The 19,133-nt window shown below is 39.5% G+C and overlaps 1 protein-coding gene across 2 annotated transcripts in view; it reads right to left on the bottom strand.

Moving 5' to 3' along the window:
* The window catches only part of LOC149312483 (coiled-coil domain-containing protein 149-like), a 70,527-nt gene that overhangs the window by 6,746 nt on the left and 44,648 nt on the right, over window positions 1–19,133 (bottom strand). Inside the window, exons 9-12 of one of the 2 annotated variants that reach the window (XM_089524720.1) lie at window positions 18,431–18,575; window positions 10,020–10,096; window positions 6,975–7,007; window positions 2,603–2,707 (exon numbers count right to left, since the gene is read on the bottom strand). In XM_089524720.1, the coding sequence (XP_089380846.1) occupies window positions 2,603–2,707; window positions 6,975–7,007; window positions 10,020–10,096; window positions 18,431–18,575 (360 nt within the window). The remainder of the gene's footprint in view (window positions 1–2,602; window positions 2,708–6,974; window positions 7,008–10,019; window positions 10,097–18,430; window positions 18,576–19,133) is intronic. The other variant, XM_089524721.1, reaches the window with a different exon arrangement.

The raw sequence follows: 19,133 nt of genomic DNA, 5'->3' as shown, positions 1-19,133 counted from the left end.
TTGTGGCTCATCAAAACACATTAAGAAACAGATTGGACCTCCAGAACAAGCTCAGAGTTGGCAATAAAGCACCTCACCATCCCAGCAAGGAGCTTGCCTGCTTGTTAATTTGATGGCATGATTGGGCCAAAAGCATGCTAGATAACTGAAGTTACTACGCTTGCAATATTTTATGATGATATGATCAGTAGATCTCTTTAAATTAGGCTTCTTTTGTATCACAGAGTAAAAGAAAATCAGCTGACCAAGTTCACAGAACTAAATCAACACTGTAGTCAGATTTTATCTGACACTGATATTTTTTTTTACAAAATATGAAAGAAAAATAATGTTCTAATTACTATGAAGAACCAATAGAAACTGTAGGCTATGTATCAGACCTATCTGAGTAAAAACTAGAAAGAAAATTCAAAATTGTATGCACTTTAAAGAGTTGGTGGATGCATATAGTAATGTTATTTAACAGGGCCAATACAAAAAAAGGAATCAACCAAGAGTTACACCACTTATAGGCTCCTCCACGCTATCTCAATCAAATCGATCAAGTTGACTACTCAAACTGATTAAATGATTAAAACAGCATCTTGGGGGCACAAGTATATAAACCAGGGATGGACACACTCTGGACTTTGAAAGGCACAGTGCATCATTTCAATCATCACACTGTGCCACCACAGCCAGCGTCTTGGATGACCAGAAGTGATGTCTGGCCTTTCCGATTGCTTTGGAGTTGTTCTGTTTTGGCTGTCTTGGGGAGGTGCTCAGACTGTCTCGAGGAGGGGCTCAGACATGCGCTATGACTGCCAGAGGCTAGGTCACAGATGCTGCTAGATAACACACTGTGGCTTGTACTGTACATACATGCAGAGGGAAGGATGTACTGGGAACGGAGGTACTCCATCTGTCTGGGGGTCCAGGAGAAATTCCAAAATGTCCTTTATTTTGAGCCATAAGACCTGTCTTTGTGTCATCCAGTGCCTCAGCAGGCAAGAAAGAGGTAACTCAAAAGATGTATTTCTGTTGCCACGGCTGCAGAGAGCATGCTAGTTTTTGCCATGCAGTAAACATGATCAACAATACACTGTAATGACTACAGAGAAGCTGTTGCCTGCATTGGACAAGCAAAGGAAAGAGAGAGGCATCAGCAAGGTTGTAGGCTGCAGACATACTAGCTTGAGTGGCACAATCCCAGCGTATGGGAAGGGCTGAGGAGGCCATCACTGACCATGTGGTGGTTTTGTTTATATGTGTGTGTGTTTCCTTGTGAAGGTGTGGAAAGGAAAGGAAGATTTTGGTTGTTGAACCAGATCAGTGGCAAGGGGAAGGGGGAAAGGTGAAATTGTGTGATTTAGGTTGAGGCAGAAGCAGGCAGGATGAGAGAGTAAATGGTAAAACTACAAATGAAAGTAATAATTTAAATGTAGATTCATTCAAGGGTTTGTTGCTAGTAAAGTACAATTTTAAGCATTTGTTTTGCTCAGAGTTCTATATGTATATTGCAAGCCAAGAAGACATTTTAGCAAAGATAAGTTCATCAGAAAAATATGGCTGAGCACATAATAAAATACAGTATAAGTAATATAGTTGTAAATAAACCATATGAAATGAATGTATATTTATATTGGTGGTTTTATAACTTTTACTTGGTAATGTTCTACCTTGCTTTTTGTGGGTTTTTTGGGCTACATGTCTGTGTTCTGGAAGAGTTTATTCCTGACATTTCACATTTGTGGCTGGCATCTTCAGAGAATGCTAGCATGGAAGTGAGTAGAGTACCTATACTGTGTGACCTTTGGTGGAGAGGAAGTGATTTACATGTTAATCTGTATGTTGGTCTGTTGTTGAATGGCAAGGCCTCAAGATATCCATTTAATTAGTGATCCATTGTCTGTTGGGGGAAAAACAACCCTGACCCCGGGTGGTTTTCATTTGCATTTGATGGGTCTTGATTTTGATGTCTTTCAGGACTAGTAGCCAAATGTTTACTTTAAAAGTTTCTTCTTTCCTTTTGAAGTTGTCTAGGTGTTTGTGGACTTCAATGGCTTTCCTGTGCATTCTGACCTGATAGTTGTTGGCATGGTCCAGAATTTCAGTGTTTTCAAATAGCATTTTATGCCCAGGGTGGCTTACAACATGTTCTGCTACAGATGATTTTTCTGTCTGATCCAATCACATAGCCTGAAAAACCCACCAAAAAACTATGGATGCTAGCTGTGAAAGCCTTTGACATCACAATGTTCTACATTTTTTTGAACGTTCTACATTTTGCACTGCCTTGTCCTTTGTGGTTGTAACATCTCATCACCCTGGTTGGGAAACACTGGTAATGGCTAGTATCAGACCCTACTTGACACATAATCTATTCAAAACAAAAACTATGATTCTGCATTATCATCTAAAACAAAGTGCAGTGACTAAGACAGGTAAATGCTTTTCTTGCTAAGAAAAAGGTACACTCTTTCCTTTCTAAAATGTACTCCTTAAAGATTCAGAAATGGTAGAAGAATGTACTCTCTTGACAACTTCTTTGATACATTTTTCTGTACTCCACAAGAGACAAACTGTCCCATGCTGTATTTGTCTAATGGCTTCACATGCTTACCTTCTTTCTTCTGTTGAGACTTCTCAGTAAAAGTTTGCAGTGGTGACGGAGACCTCTGGATAATGGGAAGGGTGGGGTCACTGAATATTATGGTGTCCTTGCCGCCTGCAAATTAAAGGACACAGAAACTCAACAAAACAACAGAAACACACTCTTTTAATGCTTGATTTTAAACAGAAAGACTACACTATCTTTTCTTATATGAAATCAAAAATCATGGTTCTGTTGATTCTGTTCTACAGCAAGAAAAAGTTATGTTATGAGTCCAAAAATGTACTGCAAGGATATCAGTTAGAAGAGGTGTCTTTTCATTTGAGAAGCGGGGGAAATGCAGAGACAGTGAGTTCTCAAGATATAATCTAGTCATATCAGAATTAATTCAAGTATTTTTAGACTATAGCTTAAGTCTGAAAGATGATGCAGATAATGTTTTTAAATTTAGAGTTCAGGAACACAGAGTGATATTCAGAATTGACTCTTTATTGTCTTCATTTTGCCTTTATAGTTGAACCTTGTCCCAATAAAACCACATTGCGGAAGCTTCTTTTTAAACATAGTATGAATTATATCTAAATGAAAGTCACAGAAAACAGGAAAAAACAGATATCCAAGATCTTTATGAGTAAAATGAATTAAGTTGATAATTAAATTAAATATTCCAGTTCTTCTTCTACCCCTAATATTCTATAGCCCAGTTGTTGTTGTTGTTGTTTTACAAAAGTGATCCTCATACATTCTCCATGCAAAATTTCAAAGATGGATGCAAGAGATATTTCCTAGGTATATTTTTTTGGGGGGTGGGGTGGGGTGAAACGGAGGGGAGGTGACAGTCTTTCACCAGATCAGGATTCAGAAAAACATTATTTTTCTGAAAGGCAAATCTGGGTGTATCATTTTAGTGTAAAAGATACTCATAAGGCCAATTTGGAACAGCAAAGCAGTGGGCACAACCTCATAGATCTGAAGAATTCTTCATTCACAAAACATTAGAATAAAATGGAAGCCTTTACAAGGGCATCTCCACTGGAAAAACTACAGCAGCCACTTCAGAAAAGCATTTGAGACAATAAGAGTCTAACTTTATCAGGATTTACAAAAATCTCTCTGGTAGACTATGGGTGTACGACAACTGCAAGATGGATGGACAAACTGAAGCTACTAGTGTAGTGTATACGGATATCAGCATAAGTTATGGAATGCAAGTACATATCTTGCATGGAGCATGAATACTCAGGCAAACAACCCCTCTCAACCTGTACTCCCTCACTGTAAGAATAGTTCGGCACTGGCATTATTGAGAAAATCAGGGTCCAAGAAAAGCTCCCTATGAATATCATGTATTATTACATTAATGCTGCAAACCATTTCTTTAAAAGTCCAATAAAATAAGAAATACCTGCAGAATTGTACAGACCTCCTTTGTACCTCATTTTGTATGATACTTTTTTGGTTTTGGTGTTAGCAAAAATCCAGAGTTAAAAAAACACACACACTGAGGGTCTCCCTACAATAATCACCATCTCCAATACAAAGACCCACAGATATTTGAATACTATCTATAATTACTAATGAATGCAATCACAAATGTATACGCTTTCTGCTTCTAGCCTAAATGAACACCCTAAATGAACCATTTATTCAGTTCATATTGTCATGTGTCCTCTGAGAATCAGCTCCCTGTCTCATTTCAAAAGGAAAAAATAAACAAAAAACATCCCCATCATGAGTCACTTTTGAAAACACAGCCATAAGCCTTCTAGCAGAGAAACAATTATGTCTCTATAGAGTGTTTATCAAAATGGCCCTGTAGGCACTAGCATAGGCGACGTCAAGAATGCTAATGGTAATGGATTTCTGGAAATGTCAATATTAAAACTGAAGCCTATTCTTGCCCCAGATCTAATAACTCCTTCTTTTTGCAGCTACCAACATAATCAAATTAAGGCTGTAAGAGAGGAGATTCCATGGACATTTCATAAAGTGAAGGAATTGCAGGCCTGCCCCAAATAGTGCTCATTGATTGAGGGAATTTTTTATATATATATATATGGAAAATCAGTCAGAAATTGGGGTGGGGAGGGGAGATGGTATTTTCTCTAAAGGAAGGTAACCTCTCTGAACAAAATATTGAAGGCAAACTGATTTTGGCAACTTAAGGACCTAATGCATGTTATACAGAAACACAAGAGATACACTGAGGTGGTGAAACTATGACCTTGCAGATGCTGCTGGACTCCAACCCCCATTGATGGGAGTTGTACCCCAACAATATCTGCAGTGGTAGAAGTTTTCCACTCTTGCAATTGAGCTTTATAACTGGAGCACAGTCACAAATGTTAGAAACCATGCACAGGGCAAAGGGATGTAGGGGCATTTAGGCCAGCAGCTACAAAGAGTTCAACATCCTCTTTCACGAACCACCTCTTTGTTCAAAATGCCCCTCCTGAAACTTCTTTCCTTTTTTGTGTGTTTTGGGGGGGCAGTATCTTGTTTCTGTTATACATGTAGGCACAGGGAACTGTTATATGGGTTTACAAAAATAAATGCGGGAACTTTTAGTACAGTGCTTCTTAAGATATGGATATGGGGGACAAACAGAGGTTCCTCTTCCACAGGCCAGGCACTAGCATCATATTTGTGCCTGTTGATTACAACTCTTTCTCTCATGGGAACTCTCCAGGGACCACCATTTTGTAGCACAGCTCTACTACTATTCCTGTATATATAAGATGTGTCCAAAAGTATTCTAGTGAAGCTCTTCCTGCACAATGCTTTATGCCTTCTCTCCTTCACTTCCGTTTACTCACTGCAGTGTGAAGTATGGCACAGCAAAGGTGTTTCCTGGCATCCCAAACATTACTATGAAGAACCCATCCTGTCCCTGTCCCTGAGTTAGTGTTGCCCCTCCCAGAAGGCGGACAGAGAACCCTACAAGAGACTGTTATTCCTCTTTTCCTGCTTCCTTTGACTTTACTGAGCATTATCCTCTTTTACAATGAGGTATGTTGTTTCGTGATATGTCCAAAGTACAAGATCCTCGGTTTGGTCATTTTAGCTTCTAGGGAGAGTTCAGGCTTAGATTACTTCTCCCAAAATCTTCCAGCCAGGATTCTGGGTACTGTAGGCCAAATAGTAGATTTCTCAAGTCATGTACATTAACAGATTCCTTTGCAAGATCAGATGGACGAATTACAGGAATCTAGTACTAATTAAGATGGAAGAAGAAAGGCCTAAGATACGAAAGAGTAAAATTGCAACAAAATCGAGAGCCTTTTAAAAATAAAAACAACAACGTTAAATTGGCTCCACCCAAATTACTGGGTATAAGGATGACACTTATTTCTATCAACATACTTGTTCAGCATTCATTATGCTCAAAATATCTGGGCTAATGTCTGGAATCTTACTTGCTAACATTTATGTTGTACTTTAATAATATTTTAACTGAACAATTAATTTTAATTTTCTAATCTCATGTATTTGCTAAGATACATACACTACACATTGTCATACACTATCTTTGTCACAAGGAGATGCTGTGAAAGTGGCAACTTCGTAGAGACAGGTAGCCCTTTCCCTTATGTGCTTCGAAGCTTGAAGATATTGTAACATAATCTCTTTACATTGTCTACCTCCAGTGGTCCCTTGACTGGAGATGTCAAGGCTTAAATATGGAATTTTCTGCGTGCCAAGTCTGTTCTTTACCACTCAGCTATCACTGAATGGCATGACCATGCCTTGCGCTACCAGCCAAAGATATGGAACATGGTTGTGAATGTTTGCAGTGTCATGAGGACAAGCCTTGTGAACAGTATAACAGGCAACAGTGATGGTGAATTAACCATTCCAGTATCAATTGTGGAAATCTTCTTGTGGCAAGAGAAGAGTGTCCAAACAACTGTAAGAGATCTACAGTAAATCTACTTAACTATTTAAATTTTTGGCAAGGAAATGTCTCAGTCTCCATGATGTTTGAACTGTGGTACTTTACAACTAAAACATAAGTAATTGCCTATTCTCATATTTTGGCAAGTTGAAGGGGGGGGGGGATTATCTTTACTTTCTGCTCATATATTTAAAAAACAATAAAGGTACAAAGCACATCATCCTGTAGAACTTGCAAATTTCTTACATCCAGAACTATTTCATATCCTTCCTTATTACCATTTTCCCCAATTAAAAATAATTTTACACATTAATCTTTATTTCTCTTGTGGCCATCTAACTTACTCAGCTGAATATCTTAATCTGACAGATACAGAGGGGAAAAACACACATTCAGATAACATTTTCATTTATTTTCATGCAGTGACAATACTTAATGCACCGCTAAGATTAGTTACTAAAAATACATATGTCAAGCAGAACCTACTCCCAAATCCCACTGAGACATTGTAGCTCAGGCCTTCAGGCAGCAGGAGGGGAAAAAAGGGAGGAAAGAAAACAGTTATTATATAAATATGAATTTGATGTCTTAAACAGAAACAATAGAGCAAGCTATTCTGAGATCAATGTCTGTCTTACCATGGCTCTGTTTTAAAAGGCCAAAACACTTTCTTAAGTAGATTATCAACTGCTTGGGAGAGAAAACCTGACCAAGACTGCGTGCAGCAAGCAGGATGGGCTCAGGTTAAGAACTGACAACAAATAAAGATGAAAAACCATGGCTTGAAAAGAGTTTACTAATCATGCTTTGCAGCCACCACAATGCATGTTATATCTGCACCAAGAAAGCCACATTTAAAGCCTTTCTTCTGTTCACAAGGCAACAAACATGCATCAGTAAGTGTCTCCTGACACACATACTCTGTGAACACAGGGCTTAAGTCAACTTGGGTTTGACTATTTGGGATCTTAAATAAGGTTAAGATACTAAAAACCAGTATGTCTTTGACAGTAATCAACATTGGATTATGGGGCCCAGGATGAGGTAGTTGCCCCATGAAATGGGTCAAAAGCAAGTATGATTGGGATCAAGCATTTATTGCAGCAATCAGAAGAGCATAATTTGAGTGCATAACCAAAAATCAAGGAAGGATTGAGACTGGACTTTAGGCAGTCATCTTACATGGCAAATGGATCTGTGTTCTGTGAAGGAAGTTCTGAGATTAAACCTTCAAAAAAGTCAGCTGTCGTACCACAACTTAGATTGGGGTGAATGGTCAGATACCCTCCAGTTTACCCTCCAAAGGGAAGGTATCTCTGTGCATTCCAAGTGAACATGCTTTAAAAACAAAGGGGATTCAAAAAAGCTTCCCACTGTTGCTGCTAAGGCCTAGAGCTCCAGGAACCTCCTTCTCGGTAAAATGGTAAAACTATAAGTTTCATCCCCTACTGGAGATTCTTGGATCTAGTCCTAGTCCCAAACAGATGGTCCACTGGATTCTGAGATTGCCAACCACCCTCTCTTATTTATACTTTATACTTGGCCATGGGGAAGGAAAAGGGGGAGGCAGTACTGGTTCCATAACTGAGGTGGTCGTTTGCCCTGATTACACTCCCAACCATTTGGAGACTGCTTCTCAACCCAGTTGACACCATCAAAGTATAGAGCAAACTCGGCCAGGCCTGCCATGGAAACAAGACTGCTGATCAGGCAGGGAGTAAAGTGTCTATGGGATTCAGTTGTACAAAGCCTGTATGGGCACTATAAAAGGCTCTGTAGTGAAAACTACAGTAGAGAATCACGGTGTTGGTACACAAGGAATCTATCTGGATGTTACATAAATGATGCTCTGATATACCAAAGGAAGATTATTCCCTTTATAGTCTGTTATATGTAATTAATAGTTGTCCCACTGGAGTAGAACAACAGAAAAGGTGGTACAGCTGTGCTACAAATGCATGAAATGGAAAGAGAAGGAGTACTATTAAGAGCAGAAACACACACTCAAAACAGAAATGTAGTGGGTTCTAGATTTCCTGAATTGTAAACTTGAGTCTGCAGAGAGATCACCTCTAACTGTGTAGTGATGTCCACAGCAAGATACTTCCTTCTATGACCACAGAACCCTGCTCTCCTATTTGTGAGATTATTACATGGTAGTGGGAAGATACTCACCATTTTAAATTTCTACAATATGTTGGCTATTCCCAGGAACTGGGGGAAATTTTGAAATGCAAGGCAGCTTCTGAATAGTAATAGCAAATATGTTTCTATACTGCTCATCAGTGCACTTAAGCGCTTCCTTCTTTAAAAATACCATTGTTTACATCAAAGCCTCCAGATAAGAACCATGCTAGATCAGATCTAGTCCAGCACTCCGTTACCAGAGTGACCAACCAGATGCTTATTGAAAGGCCACCAATAGGACATGAGCACCATCGTATTCTCCCAAATTCTATCCCCTAGCAACCAATACTGAAAGACAGTACTGTACTGGAGGCAATAGAAAGCTGTCATCAAATGCATCATGTAAAAAAAATGCTGTCCTTTCAGAAAGGAGGCTAGGCGGGTCCTGTGAAGGTGCTTGTGCCTTAATAAGCTAGCTAAAATTGTTCCTACCATTACATACCAAGTCTCTTTAGGATTTCAGCCATGTCCTGCAATAGCCTTCTTTCTTTCTTTCAAATTATTGAAGGCACTTCAGTGTAACTATGGGAAGCATAACAACATCCATTTCTACCTTACTTTTGTTTTAAACATCATTCCCTGAAGAAAAAAGACTGTAGTTCAAAATGGGTACTTGTTAGTTGGACCAGTAAAAGGAATCAGTTTACTAGATCCATATTTTGAGGGCTTATTTACATAATTGTTTTTGGATTCACGAATGCAAGTGGTAGAAGAGATTTATGGATCTCAAAGCTTATGAACAGCTCCAGAACAAAATAAAGGAATAGTGCTTTTGATATTAAATGTTATAAAGCCAAAGCAAAACATTTAGGGATTATAAAAAAAAGAGTGCATAGTTTAAAAAATATTTCCTACAACTACATTTCTTAGTTTCAATTGTTTTTCAATTGAAAGATTCAGTAGTTTCTATGGTAATATTTTACATATGGTACTGTTTCTGCACTGTATATTCTGTTCCACCAATGAGAGCATGCAAACATATGCACCAACAGGCAATCACAGCAAGATTCTTGATCCTGCAGCCTACAGAGGTGCTGCACAAACAAATATTTATACCATGTAATGGTCATGACTGTTTAAGTTTATCAACAAGAAAGGTGCAGAAACAAAGAGAACCAGTGTTGTCCAATATCATGCTGGGATCACCGTGGGACTAGATTGACACTGAAACTGAATGAAATTTCAGCATATGCTGAAAGCCACGTCTGAAGAAGCCTTGGTGTGCCCCGGGAATTTGTCTCACTTGTGGCAAGTCCCATTGATTTGAATGGGTCTATTCTAAAAATGATTGAGGCTGGATCAAACCCACTGTCTCCAGACATCCTACTGTGCATTTTTACTAACCTGGGAGACTCCACAAACCGGAGACTTCTAATGTCCTCAGCTTTTTCTCCAGCTCTGCTACACGGTTGCCTAGGATTCTGAAATGAAGATGCAATATTTCATAAGGAGCACTTTAAAAAGACGAAAACACACAAATGATGGGATTTTTTTCCTGTAAAGGCTGGACACAGGCCTTGTCTACATGAACATTTTAATTCAAGTTCCCCCAGGCTTGCTGTGTTCTGCTTACACGATGCAGGGCCAAAACCTTGGATCGTGGGTCTGGACTGTCTTCATAATGCCCACTCTTGATTTGAGACTTCCTCCCCATAACCCCCATTTTAAAAACTCGCCTTTTGCTGTGGGTTTTCGGAGTGGGTGGGGTCAGTGATGAGAGGCAACTGCCTTTTCACTCGTGGTCCACATTCATTGCCTGGTGCTGCCACTGTGGTCAGAATGAGGCATCTAGTGTTGATAGCATAGCTGGGCACCTCATTTTGATCTCAGCACGTGCTGGGTAACAAACAGGGACTGTATGTGGGAAGGTAGTTGCCTGTTGTCGCTGGGGGAAGAGAGCAAGGTAAGGGGCGAATTCAAGGCAGAATATTACAGGGGTAGCTCAGAGCCCAGATTCTGGCAAGTGTAGATAAGTCCATATATTTTACTACAAAATACTTTGTTTCTGTTCTCACAAGTAGACACATGAACATTCATTTATCAAGGTAAAGTATACATTAATTTCACACTAATAGCATTAATTTTCTGCAGTGGTGGATTGCATGCTCTTGTGAGGAAAGAGACTATGCTGAAAGCAGCATTGCTGATTGTAGGGTCTCCCATGTCAGACAAGCTTTTGCTGAGGAACCAGAATAAATGTGTAAAACAACTACTGGGAAGCAGCAATTGTTGGGGGGGAATAGGGATGGAGGATGTCTCAGAGACAATGACAGTGGCATGACAGCTAACACTTAGTACTGCACAGAAAAAAAGAACAGCAAGCCTCCCTTTGAACATCTTTTACCATGAAAACCCTATGATAAAACAATCTGAAATGAAACAAGTGATAGTGCCAAAAGATAAAACTCCCAGGACAGATGGCAGTCAACAAGCTATGAGGTACAGAAGAGGATAACTACAAGCAGCACTGTTGCTAATGACTTAACTGGAGTCAAACCAAAAGGACATTCAGCTGTTGATGTGTTCAGATGATAAAGGAAAGTCAGGAGCTACACAACCAAAATTGGAATATGGAATAATTATAGATAATTACACAGTGTTTTACTCAAGAAATGAAAATTTAAGAAGAAATGGTATGGCATTAATAATGAGATAAGATGTAGCAAAATCAGTCAAATGATATAATGCAAAGTCTGACTAAATAATATCAGTAAGACTTCAGAGAAAACTCATGGATTAAACAATAGTCCAAGTTTATGCTCCAACTACAGAGGCAGAAGAAAAAGAAATTGAAATATTTTACACTCCTGGCATCCAGGAGGAAATTGACCACACACCAAAATGGCTTCTTGTTAATCATAGGCAACTGGAATGCAAAAGTAGGGAACATAGCAGAATCAAAGGTTTTAGGAAAATATGGCCTTGGCTCACGAAATGAAGCAGGAGACCAACTGACTAAATTCTGTGAGGCCAACAGTTTGTTCATCACTTGGTTGCTTGCATTCTTCAAGCAACCAAGGAGGCAACATCACCTGGTGGACAATATAGAAATCAAATAGTGTGGTCTAATCGGAAGCAGAAGATGGAGAAACTCCATTCTCTATGCAAAAACAGGACTAATGAACAGACTGTGGCACAGACCCTGAACAATTAGTATCAAAAATTAAAGTAAAGCTAAAGAAGTACGCTAAACCAACCACTGTGCCAAAATACTGCCTGAAGAACATCCATGTAGAAATTTAAAATAAAGTAAAAATAGATTTGAACTTTCAAGACTAACTGACCTGGGCCTGTTACAGACAGCCAAAATAAAGCTGCTTCGAGTCACAGTGGAGGTATGGTGTTTCAATGATGCATGCGTCCTAAGAGTCCAGAAACCACACCAAAGCCACGCTCCAGTCCTTAGGGTTGGAGCATGGCTTTGGTGCGACTTCTGGACTCTTAGGACGCATGCATAATTGAAACACCATACCTCCACTGTGACTCGAAGCAGCTTTATTTTGGCTGTCTGTAACAGGCCCTGGAGCCAGAAAAACTCTGGACTGAAAACAGGGAGAAATGCAAAAAGACATTATCTGTAATCAAAAAGAAAGAGAAGCCCCACTGGATGATAGATGAAACTCTACAAGCAGGTAAGAACAAAGATGAGAAAAATAACTGAGTCAGAACCTTGAATACAACTGTTCAGTAACTTGTGCACAGGGACAAAGAAAACTACTGTAATAGAAGATTACAGTGAATATGGAAATGAAATGGGATAGTGAATATGGAGAGAAACAGATGACAATAAATAATAATAAATAAAAATTTTATTTATATACCGCCCTTCCATCAGATCAGGGCGGTTTACAACAATTAAAATACAATAAACAATAAACATTAAAATCATACACGAATTGCATAAAACATAAAAACAAAAGGCCCCAGGTTAGCCAATCCCGTTGCCGGTGCAGCGGGGGGGCCTATGGGACCTTATTCAGGGAATGCTATCCCAAACAGGTGGGTCTTCAAGTCCCGTCTGAATTGGGCCAGGGAGGTAGCTGAGCGGAGCTCTATGGGCAGTGTGTTCCAAAGGGCCGGGGCGGTGATGGAAAATGTCCTCCTGGTAGTGGAGACAAACCTCGCCCCGGGAACCCTAAGTAATTGCTGCCCAGATGTTCTGAGGGTGCGGGGCGGAATGTATGGGGAGAGACGGTCCTTCAGGTATCCTGGGCCCAGGCCATTTAGGGCTTTATAGGTAATCACCAACACCTTATATTGCGCCCGGAAACGAATGGGCAGCCAATGGAGATCTTTTAATACCGGTGTTATATGGCTGGCCCTGGACGTACCAGTGACCAGCCTGGCTGCCATGTTCTGCACCATTTGAAGCTTCTGGGTTTGGTATAAGGGTTGCCCCATGTAGAGTACATTGCAGAAATCCAGTCTCGAGGTTACCAGGGCGTGTACCACAGTTTCAAGGTCCCTCTGGGCCAGGTATGGGCGCAGCTGGCGAATAAGCAGAAGCTGGTGACAGGTGCTCTTGACGGTCGCATTCACCTGAGCAGTCAGGCGAAGGGACGAGTCAAGAAGCACCCCCAGACTGCGCACGGAGTCCTTCACAGGGAGCGTGACCCCGTTCAGGACAGGTGGAACCACCGCTATTCCTGGACCAGGGGAACCTATCACGAGTACCTCCGTTTTCTCTGGATTCAGCTTGAGTCGGTTTTCCCTCATCCAGCCCATTACTGACTCCAGACAGGCCACGAGAGGAGAGACGCCATCCTCAGTCACTGCATCAGTCGGAGACATAGAGAAGATTATTTGGGTGTCATCAGCGTACTGATAACCCCGCGCCCCATGTCTCCGGATGATCTCTCCCAGCGGTTTCATGTAAATGTTAAATAGCATGGGAGACAGAATGGCTCCTTGAGGGACCCCAGTTTTAAGGGCCCTCTCGTCGGAGCACACGTCTCCCAGCTGCACCATCTGGGACCTCCCGGAGAGGTAGGACCGGAACCACTGGAGCGCAGTGCCGCTGATTCCCACCTCTGCCAGGCGCCCCAGAAAGATACCATGGTCTATGGTATCGAAAGCCGCTGAGATGTCCAAGAGCACCAACAGGGACACGCTTCCCCTGTTGATGCCCAGACGGAGATCATCGACCAAGGCGACCATGGCCGTCTCAACCCCGTAACCCGCCCGAAAGCCAGTTTGAAAAAAGGAGGAACAAGAGACCTCTTCGACCAGATCCAAGAAAATGAAGGGAAATTTAAACCAAGAGTGGGAATGCTCTATGACTAGCAGAGGAACATGATCAAGTGGAAATAAAAATGCAATGGAAACAATACATGAAAGAACTATATAAAAGAGATGAAAGCATGACAGATTCATTCAAGGAAGAACTATTTCAAAATGAACCTCCCATTTTAGAAAGTGAAATGGAAGCTGTACTCAAAGCACTTGGGAAAAACAAATCACCAGGAACAGATGGCATACCAATAAAATTGGTTCAAGAGATAGAGTCTACTCTAGTTCTAACTAAAATCTGTCAACAAATATGGAAAACAAAATTATGGCCCACAGATTGGAAATAATTTTAATTCAAATCACGAAGAAATGGGACACCAGGGATTGCAGTAACCACAAGACCGCTGCATTGACTTTCCATGAAAGCAAAGTGGTGCTCAAATTCAGGCAACAGGGACTTTTACCACACATGGAACAAGAACTGCCAGAGGTTCAAACTGGGTTCAGAAAGGAAGAGGCACTAAGGATCATATTGCAAACATATATTGGATAATGAAATGAACCAATAATTTCAGAAGAAAATTAGTCTGTGCTTTATAGACTATAGCAAAGCCTTTGACTGTGAGTAGATCATGAAAAACTATGGATCACTCTTAAAGAAATGGGTGTGCCACAACATTTGACTGCCCTGACGCATAACGTCTACTCAGATTATGTGTTAGGGCAATCAGAGGTTACCATCAAGACAGAATACAGAGAAATGGAATGGTTTCCAATTGGCAAGGAGGTCAGGCAAGACTGCATTTTATCACCCTATCTGTTTAATTTGTATGCTGAACATATCATACATAAAACAAGATTAGATTCTGAGGAAGGAGGTGTGAAAACTGGAAAAAGAAACATCAGCATGGTGACATGCAGATGACACCATACTACTGTTACCCAAATTGCTAGGTTATCGAGATGGTACCCACAAATAAATATATAATAGGGGAAATTTAATAGCTCAAATTAATAGCAATGAGAAGAGCAGGGTAATACTGGCTGGGACACTTGCCTTTGTATACTGGTTCCAAAAATCAGAATTCCAGAGTTTATTAACAGCAAACCAGAAAATCACCATTCACACAATAATATTTACACATACACAAGAACTAATAATATTAAAGGTAGTAGCTTGTAGCAAGGTTGAGGGAAGGTAATACCTTACCGACCCAGAAACCGGGCTCCAATTTGGGAGACAGCTGAGAGCTGAACGTGATTCAAACCTGACTGCTCAGTACTGCTAGCTACTTTTTGTGTAGATGTCTGCTTGCTGTGTAGCACAGACAGCAGTACTGAGGGGCCAAGTTTAAATCTGAAAGAGTTTCTGCCTTATTGCAAAGTGGACAAAATTGCTTTATTTCAGGCACATGTATTTACAGCAAGAAATGGGTTTTAAGTGCAGTATTTTAGGAGTTGATAGGCTTAAGCGGCTTTCCCAGGGGAGAAGAATGGGATGCAATATGCCATAATGACATATGTGAATGTTCCCAGACAAAAAGAGTTTCATTCATTCCTTTTGTCTGCCATATGCAAAAGAACCTCCAGTCCAGCTCACTACCACCTTTCCCATAGTCAAGCGATTATGCTGACTCTGATCCTGAGAAATCCCATCTTGGCTAAGTGCCTTGGCTTCTACCATGTTGAGCCATCTGGATTTAATACGGTATGGCTGGTTTCCTGTGCTGGAGAGCCCCCTTTTGGCTACTTGCCTAAAACATCCCTTTTTCATATTACTTTGATACCAAGGGTCAAAGAAGGGTGATTGGGAACTGGATTTAGGGCTATATTACTAGCAAAAAATAGCAAAGACTTGGAACGATTACTGAAATAAGTCAATGAAGAAAGCTCAAAGACAGGTTTACACTTGAACGTTAAAAAACAAAAATAATGACCTGTTATTTACATAATGTTAAAGCAGATGATGAAGACAGTTCAAGATTCCAATACCTTGGCTCAGTGTAAAGGCTGCAGTCAAGAAATAAGAAGGCTGAAACATGGAAGGGCAACTATGAAGGAACTAGACAAGATCTTGAAGTGTCAATATATATGATTGAATACTAAAGTTAGGATTATCCATGCCATCGTATTTTCCATTTCTGTGTATGGTTATGAAAGCTGGACAGTGAAGAAAGCTAACAGGAAGAAAATCAAGTGATTTGAAATGTAGCGCTGGAGAAGAGTTCTGCAGATTTTGTGCGCTACTAAATGACAAATAAATGGTTCCTAGAGCAAATCCCACAGACTCTCCCTAGAAGTCAAGATGACTAAACTGAGCATGCCATACTTTGGATATATTATGAAAAGATATTAGTCACTAGAAAAGACAATAATGCTTCTTGGTAAGGTAGAAGGCAGTCAGAAAAGAGCAAGACCGCATTCCAGATGGCTGGATTCAATCAAGAAAGCCATGGCCTTAGTCTGCAATATGTGAGGAGGACCATCGAAGATAGGATGACATGGAGGTCTCTCATTCTTGAGGTTGCCATAAGTCGAAGTCAACTTGACAACAGTTAACAACAATAACAATACATTAATTCAGCTTCACATTAGAGAAGAAATGCCTTCAACCTTTCAGACTAAGTAGAAATAAAATACATTATATGCTCATGCAATCCACCTGTTCTTGAAGATGTTGAATGAGCTCAGGTGTCTCACACCATTTACATAATCTGTAAACTGGTCCCCTGTGTCATTACAATTAATTAGAAATCCTTCCCTCATATTTACTGAAATCCTTTTATTCCCTACTATGGTACATTTTGCTGAAGTATGCATGAATTTACACTTATATAAGTGCTAGCAGGGTCTCTATTTGAAGATGACAGAAAGAACAGGAACAAATGACATTCTAGGCAAGATAAATCATGGGTAGACCAGATAACTGATAAACTACTTCACAAAATCAGGTGCCAGGAAGAAAGAAGTATCAAGATGAGACAAAGGAGAGAATGGCACTGATTAAATAAGGCAAAGTATGAATAGTAAGAAGTATTTAAAATGATAATAAAGTGTGTGACATGTTTTGAGGATCCAGGATTTCAGCAGGTGACTTTGTCATCCCAGGTGACAAAGAAATGCTTTATCATGAAGATACTGAAAAGGTATGAATCAATAGGATTCATAACTGTTAGGAAAAAGAAGAAAACATATGGAAGAAGTCATATACAAGCTCAGATATGCATAGCCATATAATGAAAAATATAAACAGCATCACTGGATATGACAGAGAATGGTGAAAAGGGAGATTTGAATGAGAACATTAGGAGTACTATTTTTGACATGGTGGGATGTCTAGAAGGAACTGCTGGGAAAACTACCAAATTAGAACTGGATCACAAATGGTATACTACAAGGAGAAAAAAGTGGATTTGGGCCTACAAGGGAAAACAAGTGACAGCAAAGAAAAACAGAGAGGTTGTATGTTTTATCAACTGATGCTAGTTTTTCAATCCTTATACCACACTAATAGATACAAAGTGAAATGAGGCCCCCAAAATTACACCAGTACAGAAATAAAAAACACATTGATAAGTATTATTTTTTTGGTGGATGAAGTTCTTGTGAAATGATAGGTTCTTCTGATTAGTCTTCATGTTTGTCAGAAGTTCAGCACACCTTTTCTTTTTAATTATTGATATCAAATTTAGATTAATAAATTTGTTTAATAATTTGACAAACTAAGTATGTAGGAATTAAAAATGTTTCTATTTGTGGTGGGTTCCTGAAGAACTGTAAAATGCCCCTTTTTTTAAAGGGGGAAGACACTCCAGTTAAAGAAACTCTCATGGGTGGATGGTCCTGGAAAGAACAAGAGCTCAGAACTGGAAGAACTAATGTCAGATGACATAGCACTGAGCTAAGTGGAACAAGTGTCTGACTTAGTATTAGGAAACTTCCTATGTTCAAAATCCTAACTGAGAGAATAGTTTTGGTGACAGCATTTGAAAAAGGCACAGTAAAAATGAATCTTAACAAAAAGTGTCTCCTGCGTTGCATATCAATGTTTTATTTACTTTCCAATACATGCCTTTTGTAGAAAACATTTAAATACTCTGGTTACATGATCTCCCTAGAAATACATGATTGGTTGATATTATTAATATGACTACTGTATTTAGCACTTTTATTTTAAAATGCATTTATTCACAGTCAATTTACTTGTATTTGTATACTGCAGTTTTCACAATGCACTGTGTTCAAAAAGGTTCACAAAAAACAATACCATAACCATAATTCTAATTTTAGTATATTCCAATAAAACATAAATATCTGAATTAAAATAAACTTAAAACATTTCGGAATGTTAATTATTGTTAAGTAAAGCAACAGATCTGTCAACAATACCCAGTACCAAAATTATATTCACTTTAACTAATTCACATTGCTTGGACTGTTCTCTGTTTAAGACTGACAACAGCAGCAACAACAACAACACTGTTATATGGAACAGACAACAGATTTCAAGCTATTGAAATACCTACTTGTTAGTTTGCCTCTGATGTTGAATGACCATGTTTTTCTCATGGATTGTCTCTAGCAAAGCAGTAGCCAAAGATTTGAGGTCAGAAATGGACTGTGGTGTGGCTGGTAAGCTACAGCCATGATCTTCTGATAGCAGTTCTTGGACTAGGAACATTTGAACAACAACAACAAAAAGTCAGACTTAGGTTTATGTCTAGCAATAACAAGTCAATTAATGAATCTTACTCCACCCCATACCAAACCTTATTCATTACTGACACAACCCCATGACCCACTACAGTGAGAATCACAGCATAAGTCACAGTAAAAACTGTCTCTTTCCAGGGAGACATTTTCACTACAGGGTGTTTCCTTGAGATAATTTGTGAGGCAAAGGAAGACTTCAGTGTTTAGATATTTTTAAAGTCACAGCAGAAAGCAACTTCAGCCTCATCTTTATGTTTTCTGATTTTTTTTTTTTTATCCCTGCCTCCACTGATGCTCCATGGTACTCTGCTAAAAAGAGCAATTTCTGGTGAATTACATAATTAGGCCAGACAGTGTGTTTGGATATATATGTTTATGGCATAAGCAGAACTTCCTGACTAGATAAAATTTTCCAGGACACTGGTCTTCAGACATGCATGTTTCCAAAGCAAACAGGCATAGTGGACAACTAATTTGTGGTGCAAGTTTTAATATTTGTGGGAATAATTCAATTAA

Source organism: Sceloporus occidentalis, unplaced genomic scaffold (genome assembly GCF_023333645.1).
Source record: "Sceloporus occidentalis isolate IW3139 unplaced genomic scaffold, rSceOcc1.0.p SCAF_5, whole genome shotgun sequence".
Taxonomy (NCBI): domain Eukaryota; kingdom Metazoa; phylum Chordata; class Lepidosauria; order Squamata; family Phrynosomatidae; genus Sceloporus; species Sceloporus occidentalis.
This window is presented reverse-complemented; position numbering and strand designations above follow the sequence as displayed.